This window comes from Lucilia sericata, unplaced genomic scaffold (assembly GCF_015586225.1).
Source record: "Lucilia sericata isolate MDLA Ls3-8-SP2 unplaced genomic scaffold, ASM1558622v1 Contig000251F_arrow, whole genome shotgun sequence".
NCBI classification, from domain to species: Eukaryota; Metazoa; Arthropoda; class Insecta; order Diptera; family Calliphoridae; genus Lucilia; species Lucilia sericata.
This window is the reverse complement of record NW_023994277.1, coordinates 235120-261030: the sequence shown is the minus strand read 5'-3', so window position 1 is coordinate 261030 and position 25911 is coordinate 235120. Positions and strand designations below refer to the sequence as shown.

At 34.9% G+C, this 25911-nt stretch overlaps 1 protein-coding gene and 3 non-coding genes across 4 annotated transcripts; 1 reads left to right on the top strand and 3 right to left on the bottom strand.

Moving 5' to 3' along the window:
* Positions 1 to 6162: 6162 nt before the first annotated feature.
* LOC119602753 lies at positions 6163 to 24458 on the top strand. The gene is given in 7 exon segments (XM_037954447.1): positions 6163 to 6452; positions 7437 to 7739; positions 7841 to 7907; positions 8031 to 10379; positions 10381 to 17983; positions 18059 to 19219; positions 21679 to 24458. Coding segments are annotated over 6 exon segments (13596 nt in total). The 5' UTR covers positions 6163 to 6452; positions 7437 to 7563; the 3' UTR covers positions 23919 to 24458.
* Positions 24459 to 24880: 422 nt separating this feature from the next.
* On the bottom strand, positions 24881 to 24952 carry Trnad-guc. The gene has a single exon. It is a non-coding gene; the product is annotated as a tRNA-Asp (tRNA).
* A 112-nt stretch (positions 24953 to 25064) lies between these two features.
* Trnad-guc lies at positions 25065 to 25136 on the bottom strand. The gene has a single exon. It is a non-coding gene; the product is annotated as a tRNA-Asp (tRNA).
* Positions 25137 to 25249: 113 nt separating this feature from the next.
* On the bottom strand, positions 25250 to 25321 carry Trnad-guc. Its single transcript has one exon. It is a non-coding gene; the product is annotated as a tRNA-Asp (tRNA).
* Between the last annotated feature and the right edge of the window lie 590 nt (positions 25322 to 25911).

Here is a 25911-nt window from a genome sequence, read left to right as displayed (position 1 = left end):
AATTCGTTTTTAATCATACGATCGTAGTTGTCACTCTATATATTCCTGGAGGCAACTTCCCAATATTTTAGAGGGTAATTGGTGTATTCTCTACATGCTTCTTAAATCTGGATATAAAAGGGTTTACTTTTAAAATCTACCCATCTATATATACGACACACTGTAAACAAAAACTATTGTTTTTAATATTTTTGTTCAACACTCAATAAATTCTTAATTATTTTTATTTATTTACATCAATAAACCTACCTTTCTCAAAAACTTAAATAAATATTTATTTAACTTACCTTAAATTTATAAAATTTTATTAAACATTTTCTATATTCAAAACTTACCACTAACAAAAATTATCAATATGATAGGAAAAAAAAAAAACAAATACTTACCCAGCACCACCCATTTATAAACACACACACGCATAATAATTCTTTAATGTAAGAAAAAAATCTGCGCTGCAACACACACACACACCTAAACAATTTACTTTTTTTCTTTTACACACTTCCCAAATAAATAGAAAACCCAACCAACTGCTAACACGACCAACGAACAACTAAATTCATTGCTTGCTGTTACACTCATATTTAAGCATTTTCTGCGGCCAACAAACAACAACTGATATTTGCGGCGAATTATAACGGCAAATGCCGAACGCCTGACGTTGAGTGGTTTTTCAAACACAATTGAGTGTTATTTTGGTCGTGTGTGTGTGTGCGTATGCTGACGTCGGCAGCAGCTGCAAAGCAGGCAAACGAACGATTGATGTAGATATTACGCCTTGATATGATACTTTAACATTTACTACGTTTCAGTTGAGATTTAAGGTTCCAATCATAGACATCGGACATAGCTGTACGTATTTGAAAATTAATTCCTGTTTTTTTTTAAACTTTATTTGTTCTTGTTTTTTTTTTGTTAATTATATTTGAAAGTTAAGAGTAAAAGATACACAAGGAATATGAAATTGTATAATTAAACAAAAAAAAAGAAAAACTATTTGAACAATAACATATTTTCGTATTTTATAAATGGCGTTGCAAAATAGAAAAAGAAAAAAATGGTGTACAGAAAAAAATAGAGACCAACCCGTCTTCTACACATTATTACACAACAACTTTAAAGTGTTTTTAACAATTTTATTAAAAAATCTTTTATTTAGTTATGAAAAAAGTTTAAAAAAATATTTGCCATGTTGCTGATTTAATATTTAATAAAAGAAACACGGTTTTTATAGTTTTTTTCTACTTCTACATGTCTCCTTTTTCTTGTGTAAGTGTTATTGTTGTTGTAGTAGTTGTTCTTATGCCGTGTTATTGTTGTTTTTGTCTACATACTAATTGTGATGATGGCGTAGTTTGCTGCTCTTGTTTTTGTTGTAATTGTTGTTTTAGGTCAGTCAAAGAGGAGACGACAGACAAACAATCACACATAGCAACAACTAAATTGTTGTTGTTGTTGTTGTTATTATTGTTTTTCTCATACTTTTATAATATTATAATACGAAGTGTATGAAAATGTGTGTGTTTTTGTATTGTAATTGTTTGCTATACTGTTATACACACCACTTTTTGTACTCGTATTATTGTTGTTGTTGCTATTTGTGCTGCAATTTTTGTCGGTATACATTAACAAATTTTTCATTTCTTAAAACAATTTTTTAATCACACCCTGCTTAAATTAACAGTTGTCTTTGTTTTAATCTATTGTAGGCTTAAAATTATTAAAAATGTATATTATTTAAAGGAATATTGTTAAATGAAAAGATACCTTTTGATTTTTTTAAGTGTTGCTAATACTAAACCAATGAAAAAATCGCAAAATATAGGCAAATGAAGGGTAAGTATTGTTGCAACTTAAAAAAATTAAAAGAAATACTAAAAAAAGTTTAAACTAGCAGTTCTGTTCAAAGTGTTATAGACAATTTTCTTATGTAAATCATACATTTTGTAAAAAAAAAAAAATATGTAAACAAAACAATTTCCTAAAAAATAAAAAAGATTTGCCTTATCATGTGAAATATGCAATAGTCTCTTGATGGGTCCCTATTAAATAAATGTTTTTGCTTAAACTTGACAAAGCTAAATATGATTGCATCCAAGTCTAAATAAAAATCTTTTAAACAACGATACTGAGCGAAAATCGTGCTGCCAGATTTAAGGAAAGTGGACGAATTTGTCATTTCTTTTTAAATAGCGATATTGAGCGAAAATTTCACACAAATTAGTTCATGCATGTGCAAATAGTATTGCCAGATTTAGTTATAGCTTCCATTTAGATTTCACTTCCCAAATCTCCTATACAATTAATCTGGACAAGTTTAACAAGATATTAATATGGGTCGACAAATTCGACTGATCTATTTCGCTCTAACTTTACTATAGTTAGAGGATGTTTGGCAAGCCATTCAGAAAAATGGGGCGAATTCGTTATATTTCTTGTTATTATACAGCGAAGAAAAAAATCAGCTGTGTTATCGATTCGATCCTGATTAGAGGTGGAGGCTGAGAACACTTAATACAAGATAAACATCATTACATTTGATTATGTTGTTGTTGTAGCAGCGACACGTGTAAATTCGGTGGGGCTGAGTTGACAATTCTTGATCGTTGCTTGTTGAACGCCGAGTCGTTCCGTTGCGAAGAACCGATTGTCGTGGAAACGTATTATTTTGGTGCTAGTTTTGCTGGCTGTGGCTGCAGACAAATTTGTCTGCTATTTTACGTTGTATTTTTCGCTGTTAGTTAGGTAAGGGGCAAATTATATAAAAACTCAAAAGCAACCAACCTCACCGACAAACTAACGACTTTCTGCAAGCGAAAAACGAATCCGTTTATTCATCACGCAACGGAACCTGATGAAATTATATGGGAGGTGTTTGAGAAGGCAAATTCAAAAAAGTTAGATGAACTCGTTCAATTTGACAGCGTCGTTCGAGAGAGAGCTTTGTTCAAAATTCAACAATCGATGCGAATCTAAAGCAGTTAATGTCGTTAACGGATTCTGATAAAGTTGGGCAAATTCATACTTCTAAAATATTGAGTTGTTTCAACAGCTATTGAAATGTCTTCCTCTTCTATAATGCTATCGAATATTTCTACAATCGAGGCGAATCTAAATGACTTGACAACGTTAACGAATTCTGAAAAAGTTGGGCAAATTCGTCCTTTTTTAAAATATGTTGAGTTGTTTTGCAGTTATAGAGGATCTAATGATCATTCTTAATATTTGCTTAATTACTTCCCTAACATTGTTGTAACTCTTAATATCTACCTATGATCGCTTACCTGCAAGTTGGCGAATTGAGTTCTAGCTTATTCCGCGGATCATTTTGCTAGTATGCTTAGTACTTCGATTCATACATTCACCATTGTTTGAAGATCCTTACTTGGCACGAAAATTGACATCATCTTTACAAACTTTTCAACATGTATACTGTCTGCTTTGAATCCCAGTCGTATCGATTCTACGCCCACCACTTCTACGACATTTCATCGATTCTCTATTATAGGAATCATATCATTCTGGGACAAGAAACACCATTGCATATCATTCTAAGTTTTCTTTTGTTTTAAGATCTGGACTCAAGGATCATAGTCATGATAGCGTCACAATAAGATGTTTATCTTGAGCCTTGCAAACTTTTGGTAATCTTTTAAAGATTTGCCTTTACATATTTCAGTTGGATGTTGATCTACTGTCTATCAAGACATAACTTATAGTCCTATACCACCCAGGGAGAGAGAGAGAGATAGAACAAAGCATACTATTATAAAAACGCCTTCATAACATAAAAGCTATGAGTTTCGGATTTCATCACTAGAAACTGGTACCATGTTTGTTTGGATACGATTATCTTTCCAATACTATGTGCTTCGAATTTAGACTTATTTTTTTATGATATTAATGTAGGACTTCAAGCCATACTGAAACCACCTCCTTGTTAGAGAGTTTTAAAAATAAAACAATTGGATTTACTGGGCAACGATCTTCAATTCACTTTTTTATAAACCGTTGGGGACTAGTAACTTTTTCTTTCATTCCCACGACTATTGGATCTTTGCTGCGGAACGACCCTGGTAATACTAGGGCAAATGTTGTCAACTCAGTGACAGCAATGCAAACCGAAAGGATTTCGCCTAGCTAAAAACTATCGGCCACGTGGAACTATTACAACAACAACCTTTCTCCTTGGACTATTGATAAGTTCTATCAAAATCTTCTTAACTATCCTAATCTAGAGCCAATTTCCTAAAATCTTACAAAATCAAATTTTAATTACGTTTTTAATACAAAAACTACTTGTATTTTGGTATTCAGATGCAATTTTCTGGCCGAAAATACGATATATCAAGATAAATTGAAACCATGATTCATTATTATACATAATCGTGCGATTTAAACACACGATAAAATGTGACAGAATTCTCACCCACTCAAAATTAAAACGTCATAATAATGAATCGTCCAAAAGAAGTGTTAAAAATTCTCTCCCACTCAAAATGAAGCGTAACAAAATGTGTTGCTAATTTAGCGATTTTTAAATATTCAAAGATATTATTACTAAATTGAAATTGATGATGTCATAGAACAGACACATTTTGTGAGTTTTGCTATTAAAAATTGCTAAATGTTCGATTAGTGAAGATCTTAAAACTTGATTGTTCCTTAATTTAATAGGGAATTTGAAAATATTGAAAGATATTCGTTTTAGTACCTGGTATGCAAATGAGATCATTTCAATATTTAAATTACCTGAGCAAGATTAGTGCAGTTGAAACGAACCAACCATAAATGTGTTAATAATTGTTGTTTGTTTAAAACTTCAAACACGAAATCCATTATGGGATAAACAAGTTTAAAATAGTGCTCATCTTAAGAAGACTATGTTTAGAATTTAAAAGCTTGGAGTGATTAGATTGTTATTTATGACAAACATTTTATTGTTTTTTTTGGGAAAGTTTTGATAACTGTGCGATTTAAAGATTTTAGTTAAAAATATCGATTGTTAATTGATCGACAATAATGAAGAAGTAAATTTGTTGCGCTAAATTTAGAATAATAACTTTTGGCAATAGCCAAGATATCAACAAATGTGTTTAAAAGGAAAAAAATGGGTTTGGAATTATTGAATATTTTTTAAATAAATTTAATATATTCATAACTTATTAAAGTTTTTAAAGTGTCGAATTTTATTAAAATTTTAATTTTTTGTGAAAAGTTAACATTTAATTTTATTTTTTTATTTTTGTTGTAAAATTCGATTTCGCTAAAAGTAGAACTTTTAAAGAAATTGCATATAGGTATTGGTAAAAATCGATTTATAGTAAAAATATCTTAATTTTAATGAATAGTGTAATATTAGTGAAAAATTATTCAAGTTTTTTAATCACACATATTTTTCTATTGAAAAATAAAATCTAAAGAAAATTTTACATTTAAATTACTGTTAAGCGTGTTATTTTTCTGCATTTTCTTTACAAAAAAATTGTTATACAGAAGTGAAATTATGTCAACATTTCGATCCCTGTTAATTAACTATAAGATTTTCTGTAAGAAAATGAAGTTGTATTCATTAAAATACTGTTATTCACAAATAAAGGATTATATAAACTTATCCATCCCTGTTGTGTGTTGTACACAATATTTTCCATTGAAATTACTGTTAAAAACATTATTTTTCCTAAAAAAAATATTTTAAATACGAAAGTTTTCTTACCCAGTACTTGTTATACACTAAAGTTTGATTGTATAAACTTTTCCATCTCTGTTTATAATATCAATTGTCAACTTTGTTGCTGGAAAATTTTTGATTTCTTTTAATATTTTCGATTTTCTTTTAATGCACTTATTTTTTATAAAGATTTTATTATTATTATAAAAATGTATACTATGTTTATTTGCTTCAAAAATATTATTTAGATTTTTATTTCTTTTGGAAAAATACACCAAAATACCAACGAACGCGTTAAACAAACACGAACTACAACCACCCGACAACCCGAACAAAAATACACTCAAGCGAATTAGGAAAACACACAAAACAACTGCTGTCTACGTCGACGCTTCTTAGATCTGCTGCCCGCGCAGTCACTGCGTTCACATAGAAAATCACTCAAAATGTGACGTGCTAGTAGTTTTTTCAATTTTGCTTTAGTTGCAATTTCGCGTTCGTTTGATGTTAAAGTTCTTTATAGAATGTGTGCTGTAATTTTTATTATTTATTGAATAATTTAAAGTTTTTATAAAATAATTTATATAAAAAGCATTTAATGAATGAAACTTAATAAATATCGCAAAGAAAAAGTATTAAATGAAGTTTAAAAGTGCTTAAATAAACAAGAAATAACAATCTGTTAAAAGCTAACCATGTGGTTTTAAGAGAGAGAAAAAGAAAATAGTTTACCTTATCTACTTAAACTAAACCTTATAAAAGGGTTTTTGTAAAAATAAAGGTACATAGTTTTTTAGTGCTTCAACTATTTATTAATATATTTTTGTTTAAATGTGAAGATTATTATAAAATTCTCACGTTTTTTCTGTACCCTTATGGTTGTTTTGTATGTTTAAGTAAAGCATGTGTGTGTGTTTTTTGTCTTCTGCCGGCTGATCTTAAAGTATTTTTTCTTCTTTTTTGTTTGGTTTCTTTATGTAGTGGGGTTGTTGTTTTTGTTGCAAACAAAGTTTTGTTAAGTGTTGCCAATCATTTTTTTTATCTTATATTGAGCCGTTTTTTCTTTTGTTTATATTTTATTTACCGTGTGTCAAAATATAAATGTTACAATTGAAATTTATTTTCAATTTTTATTAAAAATAATAATTTTTATTGCAAATAATAATTAAATTATGGGGAAAATGTATTTTATATAGCAAAATATACAGAACTAGTTATAGACTAGACTATATTTCAGTTTACTGACTATATAGAAAACTATAGACCAGTCTACAGACCAGATTATTGACCAATCTACAGATGAGACAATAGTCTAGACAAAACTATAGGATGGACTATATACTAGCCTAAAGACTGGACTAAAGAATATACTTGATATAATAGACTTGACTATATATAATAGTCCACACTGTAGATTAGACTATAGTCCAGACTATAGACTTTAATATAGTCCAGATTATATACTAGAATATAGCCCAGACTGTAGACTAGACTATAGTCCAAAATAGATTAAACTATAGTCCAGACTAACGACTACTCCTGTCTATATATAGAGTGGTCTACATTCTACTCATAGTAGAAAAACTTTTCTTTATATCATGATTATACTCAATAGACTTGACTTTTAGACTTATTATGCAGATTATAATCAAGAGTATATAGACCGCTTCATTACAGAGGCTATGGAGCAGTCTATATACCAGACTGTAGAGTACTATATCAAATCTTTCAAATAATCCTTATTTTTATTTTCTTTTCCTTACAGTTTTTATAATTTTATTTCAAATATGTTTTACTAATCTCAAGTATTACATTTATCGAGAAGAAAACTGAGAAGTAAACGTTTTAAGTTCAAGAAAGAAAAAAAATTCGTAATCCAAACACACGTAAAAATGACTGATGCACAATATGAAGCTAAATATCAAGAAATGCAAAAATATGTACCATTCATACAGCGTGTCATTGATAGACTTAAAGTTAACAATGAACAACAGCCGGATAAACCGCGCCAAGCGCAATTACAAAAAATGGAAATGTTACATGATTTGCTAACGAATAAAGCAAAAAAGTAAGTAGGAAAAGGGATTCACGTTTAGGAAACATTTAACAGATTAGGTAGAAATTTTCTTAAAATTTGATGTTTGTTTCTTTTTTACTTTAATTTTAAAGGATCAGAATCGAGACTTTAATAAAATGTGAAGGCGTTTTAATTAAGTTACATAACAAAATTGAAAAGGTAAGTGTGATTTTTTTATTTTAAAGAATTTTTCTTTAATTTTCTTTTATTTCCTTTAAAATTTATAATTTTTTTTTAAATTGGTTAATTTTTTTCGTTTTTTTTTTTTCAAAAATGTTAAAGCAATCCACTTTATTGCAGAATGAAGATAATGTATTAAATAATGTTAAATTGAAGAACAAAACTCCTCAGCCTTCCACTACGGCTAGCAGTAGTAATAGTAATAATAAAAATACCAAAGTTTTAACAACAGAAGAAGATATTTCTGGACCCGCCAGTCCGCCTCCGGAAATAATAGCAGATGTTATAGAACAACCGGTAGAAATACCCACCGAAAGACGTTGTTCTCCTATATTGCTAAAGGATCCAGTGAAAACTATATCGCATAAAACTGAAGAATTAAAACATTCCACTAGTGAAGAGTTTCAAAATTTAAGACAAAAAGTCTTTTCCTCGGATAATAAACAACAAAATAGTACATCAAATAAACAGTCGGCGGGACCACCACCACATCATCATCATCACCATAATAGAACACATTATGATAATCGTTCAAGTCATTCTCAACATCATACACATCATCAGACTAAGCATTTAAGTAATTCGCGTCAAAATAGTCCCTTCCCTAAGGATAACAGAACTCCCACACCGAGCAATGCTTCCAAATTACAAACAGTTAAAGTGGTGATAACAGAACCTTTACCGGCTCATGTTAAACAACAACATTTTCCCTCTTCCAAACCTTTTCTACCCAGAGCTTCAATATGTCACAATAATTTAAGAACATTGCCACAGGTATTACCTACAGACGATGACAACAATGAGGCCTATAGTCCGGAAGAATGTTGGGAACAATACAATGAATCACATAACAAACGTTCGGGTTTTTCAGCATCAGCAGCCCCTGTTTTCTCACGTCTGGGGGCCAAAGTTACAGACGAAGTAAAATTGGAGAGCCCTAGTGGCAGTAAACCACCAGGACGTTACACTCCTATACCGGATGTTTTAAAAAGTCCTCCTCTCTCCGTTAATGATATCAATAATCTTTTAATTGAATCCGGAGCCGATAAAATAGCTAAAGATATTTCCGAAATAGGCACTAGAAGGCCCACGAAAGTAGAGGATGTATCACCTAATAATTCCTTCGAATTTGTGCGCAAAAAACTGCAACAAACAGCACGTCTCAACTCCCCCGTAACGGGAGATAGAGATGAACGTAATATGTCTCCTTTGCCGCCCGAAAGATTGGCTTTAAAATACAATCCTCATCCTAGGCAGGAGAGATTAATATCTATATCCTCTACGGAGGGCAGTGAATGCAGTACCCAATCGAAAATAAATGATCCAAGACTTAAATATAAATTAAACAGCAGCAGCAGTACTTTAAATTCTCCTTCTCCCATGGCCAGTCCAAATGTTAATGTTTTGCCGGCCATTAATCTTAATGATCCCCGTCTAAAGAAACAGAATCTTTTAAACAACACTCCACCCCTACACACGTCTACTCCCATAATGAATTATCCAGCAACAACTAATTTAAGTCATGCTGGACGTAAAGATCCTAGAATATCAAGAGTAACAGCAAATAATAATCATAATTTTACACCCAACAGAAGTGCCAGTCTTAATCAAACACAATATAGTTCTGAAGAAAATTGGGATTCAGATGAGGAGTTAAAACCTAAACCTTTAACTAAAGTAGATCCTAGACTGGCTAAAAGAGAACAAACTCCTGTGGAAAACCCTTATGAAAGAGAGGAAAGATCGTTTAACTCCAAACCGCCACCCAATAGAAGAAATAGTTTAAGTCAAACGCGTTATCAAATGGAGGCGAGATCTTTTGAACGGGCTAAAAGCCAGCCCAGATTTCAAGGGGATGAAGGACGCAATCATAGAGCTAAAAGTCAAACACGTTTTGTGCCAGAGACTACAAAAGATAAATTACCCATTAGGGGTCAAAATCGAAGCAGACAAGATTCTTTGGAAGACAAACAAACTTCCCTTAATACAGATTCGACTGGTAATAATAAAAAAGACAAAAAACCTAAGAACAAACTAAAGCCCTGCACAACACATACTGTACCCAATCCTCCCAAATCGGATACCGAAGAAGATTGGGATTCTGAACCGGAAGAACCTAAAGAAAAACCTAAAGTTATAGCAGAAACCAATAAAGTTATAGAAAAGCCGAAAGAGCCAATAGCAATTGATAAATCCCCGGTACCGCCAGTTATAATGCCTACGTATCATAAACATAACTCACCCACGTCTATAGTAAGCCCGGTACATAATATACCCCCCTTGGGGACCTACAAACAGCCACCACCTCTTGTGGGAACTTATAACCAGCCACCACCCCTCATACCGCCGGGACCCCTTAACCACACATTTCCTGCACATAATGCAAACGTCCACAATCGTTTTAGTTCTTTGCTAAATGACAAATCCGAAAGAATTAAATATTTTGAGGCGAAAAAAACAGAAAACCACACAACCTAGAACCTATAAAGAATTCCGAGAGGCTAAAGAAAGAGCTCTAGCGCAAGAGGCGGCCCTAAAGAGAGCAACAGAAGAAGCTGAAGCTAAAAAGAAAGCTTTAGAATTGAAAGAAGCCGAAAAAGAGAAAGAGTTAAATGCTAATGACAAACAAGAGTTAACCAAAGAAATACCCAAGGAAACGGGCCATAAAAAGTTGGAGGAAACGAAAAAAGATAAAAAACCAAATAACAATGAAGGCGCAAAAGCTTCGGTTCTCACAAAGAAAGCTGTTGTACCGGCAGAATCGGCTTTAGATAAAATGTATCGGACACAAAATTTCAATACCACATTCTCCAAAGGAAATTTAAGTTTTAAAATACCCAAAAAGAAAACAGAAGAGAAAACTAAAGAGGAGAGTGCAAAAACGGAAGTCGCAGCTAATGTTAGTTTGGAAAAGGCAAAGGAGTTAGATAAAGAGGAAAATAATGAAAAAGATAAACAGGAGGAAACCAAAGATAAACAACAAGAACAAAGCAAACAAACTGCAAATAATAAAAAGCCTTTGGTAACTACTCCTGCAAAGCCAATGGAAACCAAAACTAAAGAAATAAATAAACAACAAGTTGAAACTACTGCTGGCAAGCAGTTGGAAAGCAAAGTTAAAGAAGTTAATAATAAAAAGACGAAGGAAACTAAACCCAACCAACAAGTAGAAGCTGGCGAAAAGCAGCAAACTAAAGAAGTTTCCAAAGAGGATCAAGATAAACAAGTAGAAGCTGGCGATAAGGAAAAACTAATGGAAAAGCAAAAAACTAAAGAAGTTTCCAAAGAGGACCAAGAAATTGAAAAGGAGGATAAGACCTCGGACACCCCAAAATCCACAGAATTGGTAAAAGAAATAACAAAGGAAACCACCAATAATGAAAATAATAAAAAGTGTACACGTGATCCCAGATGTAGACCAAAACCAGCAGCAAACACAAAAGATAAGGCAAAAGAAACAGAAAAACAAACTGAGAAGGAAATGGAAAAGGAAAAACAACCTGAAAAAGAAAAGCCAACAGAACCAGCTAAAGAAAACTTTGAAATGCTTTCACAGATTGTCATAACCTCTTCAGAAAATGAGGTCATACTTAAGCCTCAACAGAATCTAAGTGCTCTCGATAAATTCAATAAATTAACACAAGAACTAACACCCAAACCGCAAAGAGTCCTTAGAAGACGCAATACTATGGTGGTATTCGATAGTGCTCCCCTAGTGGACAAAGAGAAGCTAAGAAAAGCCAATGCTTTACTATTCGAAGATGTGCAGGAGGAAGAGAAACGCAAGCGCAAACAAGCCGAAGAGGAAAGAGTAAATGCTAGACGCAATCGAAATCTAGAGGAAATGTTTAAGAAAACCGATGATAATTGCACCGTATCCACGCAAAATATTATCACAGGAAAGAGAAGAACACGGGCCACCATTAATTTCAATGAGACAGCTTGTGCCATATCAGTGTTTAAGCATGTGACCTTGAAAGATGCCGCCACCAGTAAAGTGAGTGAAACAACGATTCCAGCAGCTAAAAATACAAGATCAAATGCCAAACCAAAAAAGCCAAAACCACAAGAAGAGCATAACAATACGGATGATAGTGAGGATGATGATGATGATGCTGAAAAGGAATCCGTACAAGTTAAAAACAAGAAAGAAACTAAAGCCAATAAAACCAAAAACACAAAAGAGACTAAACAAAAAACAGAGGAGGCAGCCAAGGAAGCGGAAAACACTAAAGCCACTAAGGAAATAGAAAACAAAACAAAAGCGGGCAAAAAAAGAGCACAGGCAAATAAAAAGGTACAGCCGGGGAAAAACACGGAAACAACTACAACAACAGCAGCAAGTGACATCAATAATGAAGCTGCCTTTAAGCCTATAACGAAGGCAAACGAAGAAGAGCACCAAAATTGTGCCGTTTCCTCGACCTCTACCGAAAACTCCAGCGAAGAACAAGCCAGCTGTTCTAATGCCATTAAGGAGACCTCCTTTAAAAAGGAAACAGATGACAATGAACCTACCAGCACGGCCAACAAGTCCAATAACCCTACGCCCACCCCTGAAGCTAATGTTCATGTACTCAATGAAATAGTCGATCAAATTCTCAAACCTAATGCCGATAGAGAACATATTTTAGGTTTGTTAAGTCAGATATTAAGTGAAGAAAGACTGGAACTTATAAAATCTTTAATAGAGTCCAGTCATAGACAAACTACAGAAGCGGAGGAAAATAAACAAGAAACGAATAAGGAAAAAGAGATTAAAAAAGAAAAAACACAAGCAAACAATAAAAATGAACAAACAAACGAGGAAGAGGAAGAAGAAGAGGAGGAAGAGGATGATCCTGAAGATTTAAAACCTTTAAAACCTAAAGCAACAGCAGCAGGGGGAGAGGAAGGAAAAAAAGCAAGAGGGGCGAAAAAAAATCAAAAGAAACGCAGTGAATTAGACAGATTAAATGATGACATCAGAGATATGTTTATATGTGAAGGTGTACTGACAGCGACAGGACGGCGTATGTGCACCATTATGGGCAAGGAGGTGGAAACGGAAAGCAACAAAAAGTCTGCCAAAGAAAACAAAGACAATGAAACAAATCAACAGGAAATGGTAGGCAAAAGAAAAGAAGAAAAACTTAAGCCGCCGGCAAGCAATCGACCCCTCCGAAGATCTCTTAGAGGTTGTAAAACTAATGAAGACAACAATGATGATGATGATGAAGCCCTATCTGTTTTTTCACGTACTACGGAGGAGTCGCTAGATAACACCGATACCAGTTTTAATACAGACAGTACACCGCAAAGAAAAATGCCCATATTAAAACCACATACACCCATTAAAATACCCGAGGAAGAGGTAGAGGAAGCTGCCAAGAAAACCAACAAAACTAATAAAAGAAAATCTGTTACCAAGTCCAATATAAGAAATAAAAAAGCTAAAACTAAAGAAGAATCAGAAACAGAAGATAGAGATACTGAAACCGAAATGGACGAGGAGGAGGAGGAGGAGGAAGAAAAGGGTGCAATTAAAACAAAACCAGAAAATAAAGCCGCCATTAAAAACACCAATCTACACTGGCATAATCAATCAAAATTCACCAATTGGTGCATGATTTGTGAGAAGAAAATCCCCGCCAATAAAGTTTCTTTACACTACAAAATGCATCATGGTGAAAATTATATATCACGCTTGGCACCCGTCTTACTGCAGCAATTTAAAAAAGGAAAATGCAATCAACCAATATTTGGTGTTAAGAAGACACAAAGACAACCTTCCTGGTTCTATAGATGTCCCTTCTGTCTAAATTACTTCAATACGCCCCTGCCTCTTTGGCTGGAACATTTTCAAAATCATACTGTAGAATTTCGCTATGAATGTTGCAAGTGTCATTACTGCAGCAATCGTAGAATGACAGTGGCACGTCATGTTAAGACCTGCGAGGGTGGCAGCATTGTAACTTCGATGGTTAAGCTTAATAAACCCACTGAAATTAATGCTCATGTTTGTCATCTTTGTAATTTTATACAATTGAAGAGGGCAAACTTGGAAAGACACTATATAGAACAGCATCATTTGGATAAGAAAAAGGTGGAGCTGTTGGGCTATACCATTACTTTGTTCGATGTGGAAAATGTGGAATGTGTTACAGAGGATAAGGCTATCGAAAGAGAGAATGAGGCCTGGAAGGCAATAGAGAAAGATGAACAGATTATTGATATAGAAGATGATGAAGAAGTGGCGGCAAAAGAAGCTAAAGCTTCAGAAAATGAGGCTACAACTTCGAAGAAGCAATCGCCTGAAACAGAAGTAACAAAGGAGAGTGAAAAAGAACCCAAAGAAGCTAAAAATGATGAGGAACAAGAAGCTGTGAACAAACCTAAAGAAACTACAAAGGAGTCGGAAGAAAGGCTAAAAGTTAAACGTATTTTGGACTTAGAAAAATCCAAAGATTTGGAAAACCCTAAGCAAACCGAAGCAGCTAAGGATTCCCATGAAGAGCAGCAAAAATTACACCAAGAAACTGGTAAAGAGAAGGAATCAGTACAAGTTGTAAATGCTACGAGCAACAACACAAAAAAGCTTGAAGAGAGGAAAAACAAAGAGACAGAAAAGGAAATTCCAACCGAAACAGCTAAAGAAGAAAGTAACAAGAAGGAGAAAGTTTTACAAACACAACTACAACCTGCTACTACTAAAGATTCCAGCAAGAAGCAGGAAATAAGCAAAACTAAACAAACTGAAAAAGAACCAGCAACAGATAAAACTAAAGACAACCAAAAAGAAACAAATAAAGAAGAAAGTTCAAAAGAAAGTGTTTCAAAAGAACCAACAGAAAACGAAGAGCTAACAGAGATAGAGAAAGAAACAAACAGCGATAGCATGAGGATCAATAAACCAAACGAGAAAGAAATCTTAAAACCTGAAACTCCAATTAAAACACCAACAAAAGAACAAGAAAAGCTCAAGAAAACTCCAACAAAAACAAATAAGGTTATAGATTTTGACTCGAGCGATAGTGAACCCTTAAGTAGCAAAGATTTTGAGGTAGTAAATGAGACAGCCACGGCACAAGATCTACAAGATGAACTCTTAGCTTTGGCGGCACAAGCAGCTGATGAAGTAACTGCTACAGAGACCACAAAAGAATCGCAAACTAATCTACAAAATGAACTATTGGCTTTGGCAGCGCAAGCAGCTGAAGCAGATCCTACAGAAACGCCAAAAATTTGCCTAGAAATGGAAGAGGAAACACAAAACTCTGTGGCCAGCAATAAAGAGCCACAAATTAACTTAAAACCAAAGGATTGGGAACAGGAAATCTCCAAAGAAATTAAAAAACTTCCTGCGCCCCAAACCACCATGTCAGATCTTATAGCAAGTTCCATAGATTTAATTTACAAAAGAGGTGATAGCAACAAACGCAAATCTTTGGGTTTGGAAGCTTCTGAGGCAAAAAAACTCAAGCAAAATGCCTCAAATGCATTCATGCCCAGTCGAGAAGAGAACAGCAATTCGCCCACCATACAAATATTGGCACAATCCATAATCAACATAGAAGAACAGGCTAATGAAGATGGGGTACGACAGGCCAACAAACCCATAACCATGGCGGAGAGATTAAGTCAACGTTTTAAAGATTTACAACAACCTACGCAAGTAGAACAAACTAATTCCAAAGAAAATGCCTTTGAGAAACTTGTTAATGAAACGGTAAAGGACTTGGAACAAGAAAACGTAACTGCTATGCCAGCATTATTAGAAAAGGAAAAGGATGTTCCTAAACCTGTAATTTCTAATGATATTACTGTTATCAGTGATGATGAGGATTGGGAAGATATAGAAATTACAGAAACTGCTCCAACGGTTAGTGCCACGAATACAGGTAATATGCCCAAGTCCAAGAATAAGGGTCTTTTCCAGAAATTTGGTTTATTAAGGGGTAATAACAAAAACACCAAAAAACACTTAACACCCATGGGATTTTTACCCAAAAAGAAAACCCTAAAAGAGAAAATTACTCCCAACAATAACGGCACTACTTTAAACACACCCCCACCAACCACTACAATAACAACTAAAAATCAAACAAACACCAACACTTCCCCCACCTTGAGTTCAGCAACTAATACGCCACTAACTAATACAACTGCTCATATAGGCTTTAAACCTGTTATCAATATCATGGATGATCTATTGCCCGATTCACCCTGTAATGATCCTATAGATTTAGTGCCGGGCTTGGCGCCTCTAGAACCTTTACAGGATCTTAATGATATTTCCTCAATATTGGACTCCAATCTAAGTGCTGTGAATATAAATGCTGCCGATCAACATACCAGCATAGAAGATGCTTTAGATTTTGTTTCCGAGCAACAGGCAAATGATAAACAGCAGACCAAGTGCCACAGCAAAATCTCCATAAATAATATCTCACATGTGGGCTATTCTTTGCAGTTGACGGGCGAGAATCCTTTTAAATTCTATTGTTTATTGGAAAATTGTTCATTTTTATACTCGAGTGATTCGGTGGGTTTGGAAACGCATTTTATGTGCGAACATCAACATATTAAATGGAATGGTTATTGTTTAATGTGTCAGCAGCAATGTTTTCCTCAGGAAGACGGCAATAAAGAATATTCCATTAACCAAGAGATACGTCATATGATGGAAAAACATGCTCACAAACCTATATTGGATCTTAATAACGATTCTACCCAGCATTCTACCACCTCTAGTCAGGGTAGTGAGGAAAGACCTAAAATTAAACTACGGCGTCTAACAGGCGACTGTCTTTCACGTTCTACACCCGATATAGAGGCTAAAGGTAATGAGGGTGTGAGTGCATTAACTTCTGCAGCTCCCTTAACCATGTTGGGGGCATTATTGGTGGCCAAACCTAAACCGCCCACCAAGGACATGCCTCCTCAACCACAAATGCCCTTAACAGAGCCTTTACTATTAGATGCTGGTCCTGCTGTGGCTTTTAATAATGTCAGCAAAGATTTTCTCATCACCTCGGTAACCTCCTCGGCCCCCAACCAACAAACACCTTTACAAATTTCCAATGTAATAAGTTTGAATCCCAACACAACCACGGAACAACTACAATTGCCCAAAATATCTAATGTACGCACTCTGGCGCCCAAAGTGGGTAGTTTATGGACGCAGCAAATAGAAAAGGAGCGTGTAGATTTGGTAGAAGCCGCAGCCGAATCTCTAGAAGTTTCCAATATCTTGGCAAATGCCGGCAAACCTTGTACCGAAAGAGAAGTACCGCGCAATTTAGATGACTCACCGGTAATAGTGGCCGAAACGTTGCCTTTGGCCCAAAACAAAACCGGAGATTTTGTAATAACCCAAACTGTTTCGGCTCAGTACAATGATCAATCCTCTGCGGCCCTTGGTTTTAATATTTCCATAGCTGCCTCTACTACCAACAACAATAATAATGCACCAACTAACGAAAGCATGTCCTCACCTAGTTCCAACTTTACCATAACTTCACGTCAATATAAATGTATGGGTAGTGGTTGTAAATTTGTCAGCCGTGTCCCGGTGGCCATGAGTGATCATTTGCGTTTTCATGAACGTAGAAATTTCTCCAATAAACATGACTATTTGGCTTGTGGTTTCTGTTTCTATTGTGCCACGGATGTGGAAGATTATATGAAACATGCCGATCAGTTTCATATTATAAATAAAACTTTAAACAAACTGGCAGCAACAACGGCCGCAAATGCTGCAACAACAACAGCAGCAGTTAATACCACTAAGTCCTCGCAAGCTAATACAGCAACAACAGCTTCATCAACGTCAGTTTCCCTTAATACTGCTTCCCCCAAATCGGCGGCCAATAAAGAAAAAGACACCGCCCTTTCCTTAAAGGAAAAAATACAGGATATTTTAAACAGTGGCGGCAATGTTGTGATTACCGACATGAGAAATGCCAAATTTATACAAAATCAAATTTCCAAACATTTCCCAGAGCCCGAAGAAGTTTATCTACGTAAATTAAAAGAAACCATAGAGGAAACTGTAGGACCCACCGGTTTGGCAGGTAAGCTAAAGAATTCTTTTAAATATTTTTATTTTCTTAAACTTTAAAAATTCCTTTTTCTCTCCCTCTCCCTAGATGATAAACTTTATCGTTGTGTTGTTAAAAACTGTCAGACCCAGCTAACCGAGAGTAATTTTCTCACGCATATCATGTATCACATCTCTAGCATGGGTGGTAATCCCAATAATTACACCTACAAATGTCCACATTGTACAGCTCAATATCATCGTCCTGCTGGCATTAAAGCTCATATCAAAAATCATGCTCGTAATCGTTACTTTTGCTATTTATGTGAACAAACTTCCACCAATCCGGGTCAGTTGCTGAAACATTTCTCGGAAAAACATTGGCATACTTTGAATATGTATACCAAAGAACTGATTAAACCGAAAATTTCCAATGATGCTTTGGGCACTGTATTAGATTCCGGCTATTATGTGGCCTATACTCAAGATCTAACCGATGAGGAATTAAGAAAATTTGGTGAAAAATTGATATTAGAATGGCAGCGCAAGAAGTCGGGCTCTAAAACTCATTTCAAATCTAGCGAAATAGATCTATTGCCCTTATCCGCCATATTCCAACGTGAAGTCAACTGTGGCGAGTGCAAATACAAAACCAAAGTACGCACCAATATGCTCAGACACTTGCAAATGCATAAACAAAATCCTGACTTAAGTAATAAAACTGATGCCACTAAAGCCTACAGTGTGGATCCTGTAAATCCTGTGCCTTGTTTAAACAGCAGCGAAAGATTTTTCGATAAAATGACCAATTTAGCTTCATCATCTCTAATACCTTCCTCTTCCACAACAGCAGCATCATCGGCCACATCCACAGCATCGAAGCCAGCCTTTAAAATTCCCTACAGCTTTTTATCAGAAAGTAAATGTTACACTTGTGGCTGTCCTGGCTGTAATTATCATACCATTTCGGTGGATTTATTCCGTGCCCATTTAAACGCTTTGCATTCGAATAATGTAACCTACCGTTGCACTTTTTGTCTGGAGGAAATCTGTAAGAGAGGCATTACTATTGATCGCATTTTAAATCATTTACGTTTTCATGGCGCCACTCTATTTCGTTGTGAAGAATGTAATTATATTCATTATTTGCGTTATGTGGTCGAGAGACATATTAACGAGAAGCATGCCAGTTCCAAGGTGAATATTGTTATGCATGAACGTTCCGAAGAAGACGACCCAGAGGGTCATACTACGATGGTGGCTTTTGCAGGTGAGTGAGATTACTATAGAACTGACTATAGCTTAGACTATAGACTAGACCATAGACTATACTATAGACTAGACTATAGACTAGACTATAGACTAGACTGTAGACTAGACTATAGACTAGACTATAGACTAGACTATAGACTAGACTATAGACTAGACTAGACTAGACTAGACTAGACTAGACTATAGACTAGACTAGACTAGACTAGACTAGACTATAGACTAGACTAGACTATAGACTAGACTAGACTATAGACTAGACTAGACTATAGACTAGACTAGACTATAGACTAGACTAGACTATAGACTAGACTAGACTATAGACTAGACTAGACTATAGACTAGACTAGACTATAGACTAGACTAGACTATAGACTAGACTAGACTATAGACTAGACTAGACTATAGACTAGACTAGACTATAGACTAGACTAGACTATAGACTAGACTAGACTATAGACTAGACTAGACTATAGACTAGACTAGACTATAGACTAGACTAGACTATAGACTAGACTAGACTATAGACTAGACTAGACTATAGACTAGACTAGACTATAGACTAGACTATAGACTAGACTAGACTAGACTAGACTATAGACTAGACTAGACTATAGACTAGACTAGACTATAGACTAGACTATAGACTAGACTATAGACTAGACTATAGACTAGACTATAGACTAGACTATAGACTAGACTATAGACTAGACTAGACTATAGACTAGACTATAGACTAGACTATAGACTAGACTATAGACTAGACTATAGACTAGACTATAGACTAGACTATAGACTAGACTATAGACTAGACTATAGACTAGACTATAGACTAGACTATAGACTAGACTATAGACTAGACTATAGACTAGACTATAGACTAGACTATAGACTAGACTATAGACTAGACTATAGACTAGACTATAGACTAGACTATAGACTAGACTATAGACTAGACTATAGACTAGACTATAGACTAGACTATAGACTAGACTATAGACTAGGACTATAGACTAGACTATAGACTAGACTATAGACTAGACTATAGACTAGACTATAGACTAGACTATAGACTAGACTATAGACTAGACTATAGACTAGACTATAGACTAGACTATAGACTAGACTATAGACTAGACTATAGACTAGACTATAGACTAGACTATAGACTAGACTATAGACTAGACTATAGACTAGACTATAGACTAGACTATAGACTAGACTATAGACTAGACTATAGACTAGACTATAGACTAGACTATAGACTAGACTATAGACTAGACTATAGACTAGACTATAGACTAGACTATAGACTAGACTAAAGACTAGACTAAAGACTAGACTAAAGACTAGACTATAGACTAGACTATAGACTAGACTAGACTAGACTAGACTATAGACTAGACTATAAACTATACTATAGACTAGACTATAGACTAGAGTATAGACTAGAGTATAGACTAGAGTATAGACTAGACTATAGACTAGACTGTAGACTAGACTATAGACTAGACTATAGACTAGACTATAGACTAGACTATAGACTAGACTATAGACTAGACTGTAGACTAGACTATAGACTAGACTATAGACTAGACTATAGACTAGACTATAGACTAGACTATAGACTAGACTATAGACTAGACTATAGACTAGAGTATAGACTAGAGTATAGACTAGACTATCGACTAGACTGTAGACTAGACTATAGACTAGACTATAGACTAGACTATAGACTAGACTATAGACTAGACTATAGACTAGACTATAGACTAGACTATAGACTAGACTGTAGACTAGACTATAGACTAGACTATAGACTAGACTATAGACTAGACTATAGACTAGACTATAGACTAGACTATAGACTAGACTATAGACTAGACTATAGACTAGACTATAGACTAGACTATAGACTAGACTATAGACTAGACTATAGACTAGACTATAGACTAGACTATAGACTAGACTATAGACTAGACTATAGACTAGACTATAGACTAGACTATAGACTAGACTATAGACTAGACTATAGACTAGACTATAGACTAGACTATAGACTAGACTATAGACTAGACTATAGACTAGACTATAGACTAGACTATAGACTAGACTATAGACTAGACTATAGACTAGACTATAGACTAGACTATAGACTAGACTATAGACTAGACTATAGACTAGACTATAGACTAGACTATAGACTAGACTATAGACTAGACTATAGACTAGACTATAGACTAGACTATAGACTAGACTATAGATTAGACCATAGACTAGAGTATAGACTAAACTATAGACTAGACTATACACTAGACTATAGACTAGACTATAGACTAGACTGAACTAGAACTGAACTACAATTGAACTGGACTATAGTACAAACAAGCTTTCAGTCCAGACTTTAGATAAGGCTAAAGTCCAAACTAATAATAACCAATTTTTTTCCTCTTCTTTTAGGCAAAAAATATAAAGAAACTTTGGAAAACAATCAATCAACCGCTGGAACTTCTAGTCCAGTAACACGTTCAACCAACAGTGATAATGCAGCCCCAAAACCTATAGTAACCTATGTAAATACAGCCAAAACGAAAGGTAAATGGGTGTGTGATGTTTGCGGCCACCGCTCCACCACTGTGGGACAAATGCAAACCCATTGCCAGCAACAGCACGGTGTTAAAAATCAATATAAATGTGCCCACTGTACCTTTGGATCTCATCAGCTCTCACAAATTCTTTCGCACATCGATGAGAAACATGCGGGTAAGACAAGAGAAGCCCGTTATATGTATCATAGATCCGTTAATAACAATGAAGATGTGGCCGATACAAGACCCTTGTGGCAAAGAAACGATCCCACACGTGTTAGACATATACGTGGCATTTTAATGGAAGATGAAGAAGAGTCGGAGGAGTATCGTAAAAAGTTACAGTTAGAGGATAATGAGGGCGAGGAGGATGATGAGGATCAACAGGTGGATGTGGAAACACAAGATGACGAAGCGAATAATGCAAATTATATATCGGGCTATGAGTTTGGCTGTTATCATTGTGCTTTTAAAACACAAATATTTGAGGATTTAAAGAATCAGCATTATAATGAAGTGCACAATAAACAGCAGGAGTTGGCCAAACCATTCTGGTTTCGTTTGCTTAGGAGGCTGTGTTGTCCAGAATGTCGTAATTTCATTGGTAGTAACAGTGAACTGCACCAGCATTTATTAAGTGTCCACAAAAAGTCACGTTACTTTGCAGCCGATGTAACGATGGCGGAAAATGATGACAACAGTCAAAGATTACTGTGTGGTTACTGTTCCTTCCACTGTGCTAATGTCGAAAACTTGTACAAGCATCATTTGCGTGTACAGCATTGGCCCCAAGACATACGTATTGATAATAATGAACAGATTATGGATATTTTAGCTTTAGGCAAACCGGAAGTGTCCTATCAGTGCACTTTATGCGCTGATATCTTTCCCAATCGCGTGGCTATTGTGCAACATGCCTGTAATATGCATGCGGGCGAGGAGAGTTTCTCCTTTAGGGAGCTTAGCAATTCTCTGATCTATCGTTGTAGCAGCTGCTGTTTCACCAGTACCTCCGAAATGGATCTGATGAGACACATGATCGATCATTATGGTCGCTTTAAGACTTGTAATTTTTGCGCCCAGCAGCAAAGTTCCTTCAATGTTTATATGCAGCATTGTTATGCGGAACATAAGCAGGAGATACAAAAGTTTAGAACCATTTACCCGTTCCGAGAAATACGCAAATTTTTGCTACAAATATTAGTAGTATTCCCCAGTGGCCTGGTGCTCAACAAACGTAATCTTTTAAATACTAAATATGGAAAAACGGTGATAATAGATGAGTTGTATGAGGAGATATATAAAATATCACAACAGCCGCCTATACCAAGGCTATCGATAGCACGTTTGGTGGCGCGCAAATCTATAGAAGCTCAACAGAAACATGTGGATTATTCAGCAAGCGCCACTCCACAAGATGAAATTTTAGAAGCCATACAATCAAGACCCAAAAGTGTGACCAAAAGAAGACGCACGGTGGTTTTGAGTGTAGAGGATTCAGCAGCCAGCACGAGTTCTAACACTTTATTGAAACCTAAAATTTCTGTCATAGAAAATAAAACCCCAGCCGCCATTAGAAAAAGAAGAACCACGGTAGATCATGAAAATTTAATGACACAACCACAACAAATAGCCAATGAATTTAATGCTCCCTTGCAACTGGCTAAAATCTCAAAACGTAGACGCACGGTGGCGGTAGACCGTGACACTTTATTCTCTACCAACTTAACCTCTAACACCAGCGATTCCTTACTAATTGAAAAGGAGTTTAATAACAAAAAACGCAAATTCTCTAACACCCCCACACACTCACCAAAACATGCAACTGAACACAATTATCCACAAAATTTAGACCTTGAACCCTTCTCCTATTATGGTCAATTGCCTGAGCAATTAGATTTAACTAAAATCTATACTAAAGTAGCTATAGGAGGCATTAAAACTCCCTTAACTATAGATAAATTTAAGCTATTGTTTAATATTGATTGTCAGTTAAAATTAACTAAATGTGATGCCGAAGTAGAAGAAGAAGGTCAAAAGTTAATGGCCTATAATGGTTATAAACATATTAAAAAGGCCTGTCCAGCAAGCCATAAAGTAAAATTTAATTGAAGAACATGAAAACAGAAAGAAAGTTATAAACTTTCTTTTAAAAGTAAAAACAATAATAAGACTCTTAGTTAGTAAGTCAACATCCTAAATGAAAATTAGGATATTTTTTTAAGTTGTTTTACTTAACGTTAAGTACCTTTAAATGCCCTTAAAAAAACTGTTAAACAAGTTAAATTTTTGTTTGCTTATACTCCTTAAAAAACGCCATAGCCCAATATTTAAAACAAACTGTATATAAACAAGTTATTTGTTAAGCTCTCTATTACTCTCATTACTTACAGGGATCAAATTTTAGACTATGTATGGCAGGAGTAAAAATTTAGCTCTCTGTTTGAGAGAAAAAGCAGAGCTTTACAAAATTTTATTATCCCTGTTAAGATGTAAGTTATGTTTCTTCCTTTTTTCCCTTTATTATTATCATTACAACTATTATTTTTTGAATATAGGAGTAATTTTTTATATATTAATTATTATAACACTTAAAAACTTTTATTATTATCTATATTATTTAACTGAAATAAATGTAAATAATTGAGCAACTTAATCCCACTATATGTACTATATGACTCACCACTAATGTATGTTTATGCTGCAAATGGTTAAAAAACGGCTGCCTGCTTATATTCTCTAGACGTTTTCTTTAAAAAAATGGCTTGGAATAAGGGCAAGGCGCTGCTAAAAGACCGAACAAACAAAATGATGTTATGAAGTTGCTATGTTTTCTTTCAGGGAATATAAAAGGATTGTAATGGATTCCGAAATTCCTTTTCAAAAACTTTAAAATGTGAATGAAAATGAAGGCATAATGAGCTTTACAGCGCTCTGACCTTGATATTTTTAGGATTTTGAAAGTCCCAATATAGCAAGTTACTAGAAAAATGATTGATGCTTGAGCATAACTTGCAGAAAATGTGCAAACACCTACCTACACCAAACCTGCAGAAATTATATGTTCACATCATCTCCCCGACGGGGAATTGAACCCCGGTCTCCCGCGTGACAGGCGGGGATACTAACCACTATACTATCGAGGATGTTGCAATAACATTGTTTGCATCGATTCAGCTTCAAAATCTACAGAATATTGCAGCTAAAAGTGCATTTAACCTATACAATAATTTAATGCAAAAGCAATACTCTTTCTTACTCCCCGACGGGGAATTGAACCCCGGTCTCCCGCGTGACAGGCGGGGATACTAACCACTATACTATCGAGGATGTTGCAATAACATTGTTTGCATCGATGTTGCTTCAAAATCACCAGAATATTGCAGTTAACTGTGCATTTAATCTATACAATAATTTGATGCAAAAATCAATACTCGCTTTTACTCCCCGACGGGGAATTGAACCCCGGTCTCCCGCGTGACAGGCGGGGATACTAACCACTATACTATCGAGGATGTTGAAATACGGAAGTATTTTGTAGAACACTTCGAATCAAGCAACCATTACTCCGATATCTATGATTGTTGGCCAATCATGAGTTTCTCCCTCTTCCATCTCAACTGCCAAGTATGAAATGTTTTAGTCAAAAGCCTCTTGCGATTAATCTGGAAGTCATTAGATTGCGCTAAGACCCTTTGTACTTGAGATCGTTCAGCTACAACTGCTATAACTAAAAGACAGAGTGAGAGAAACTTTAGCAACAGCCGATAAATAAAGTTTTAATGAAAAGATTGTGAGAAATCTGTTGTTTAAAGATCTCAATGGGAAATCAAATGATTTATGTAATTCGCATGACCGGGAGATAGGATTTTGGTTAATCTTTGTAGCATCAAGTTCGAGCTTCAAACGTTAGAGACAATTGTCACAGGCCGAGTTAAAACGATCTGATGTTGAGGAAAACTATATACTTTGAACTCATACTTATCGCAAAACCTTTTATAAATTAAAGTTAGTCTTGGCTACTTTTTCCAATGATTTTAATGTATTAAGAAGTCAAAGGAAGATTCAAAACAGAAGATTATTTCAATTATCCCTAAAAGTGCAC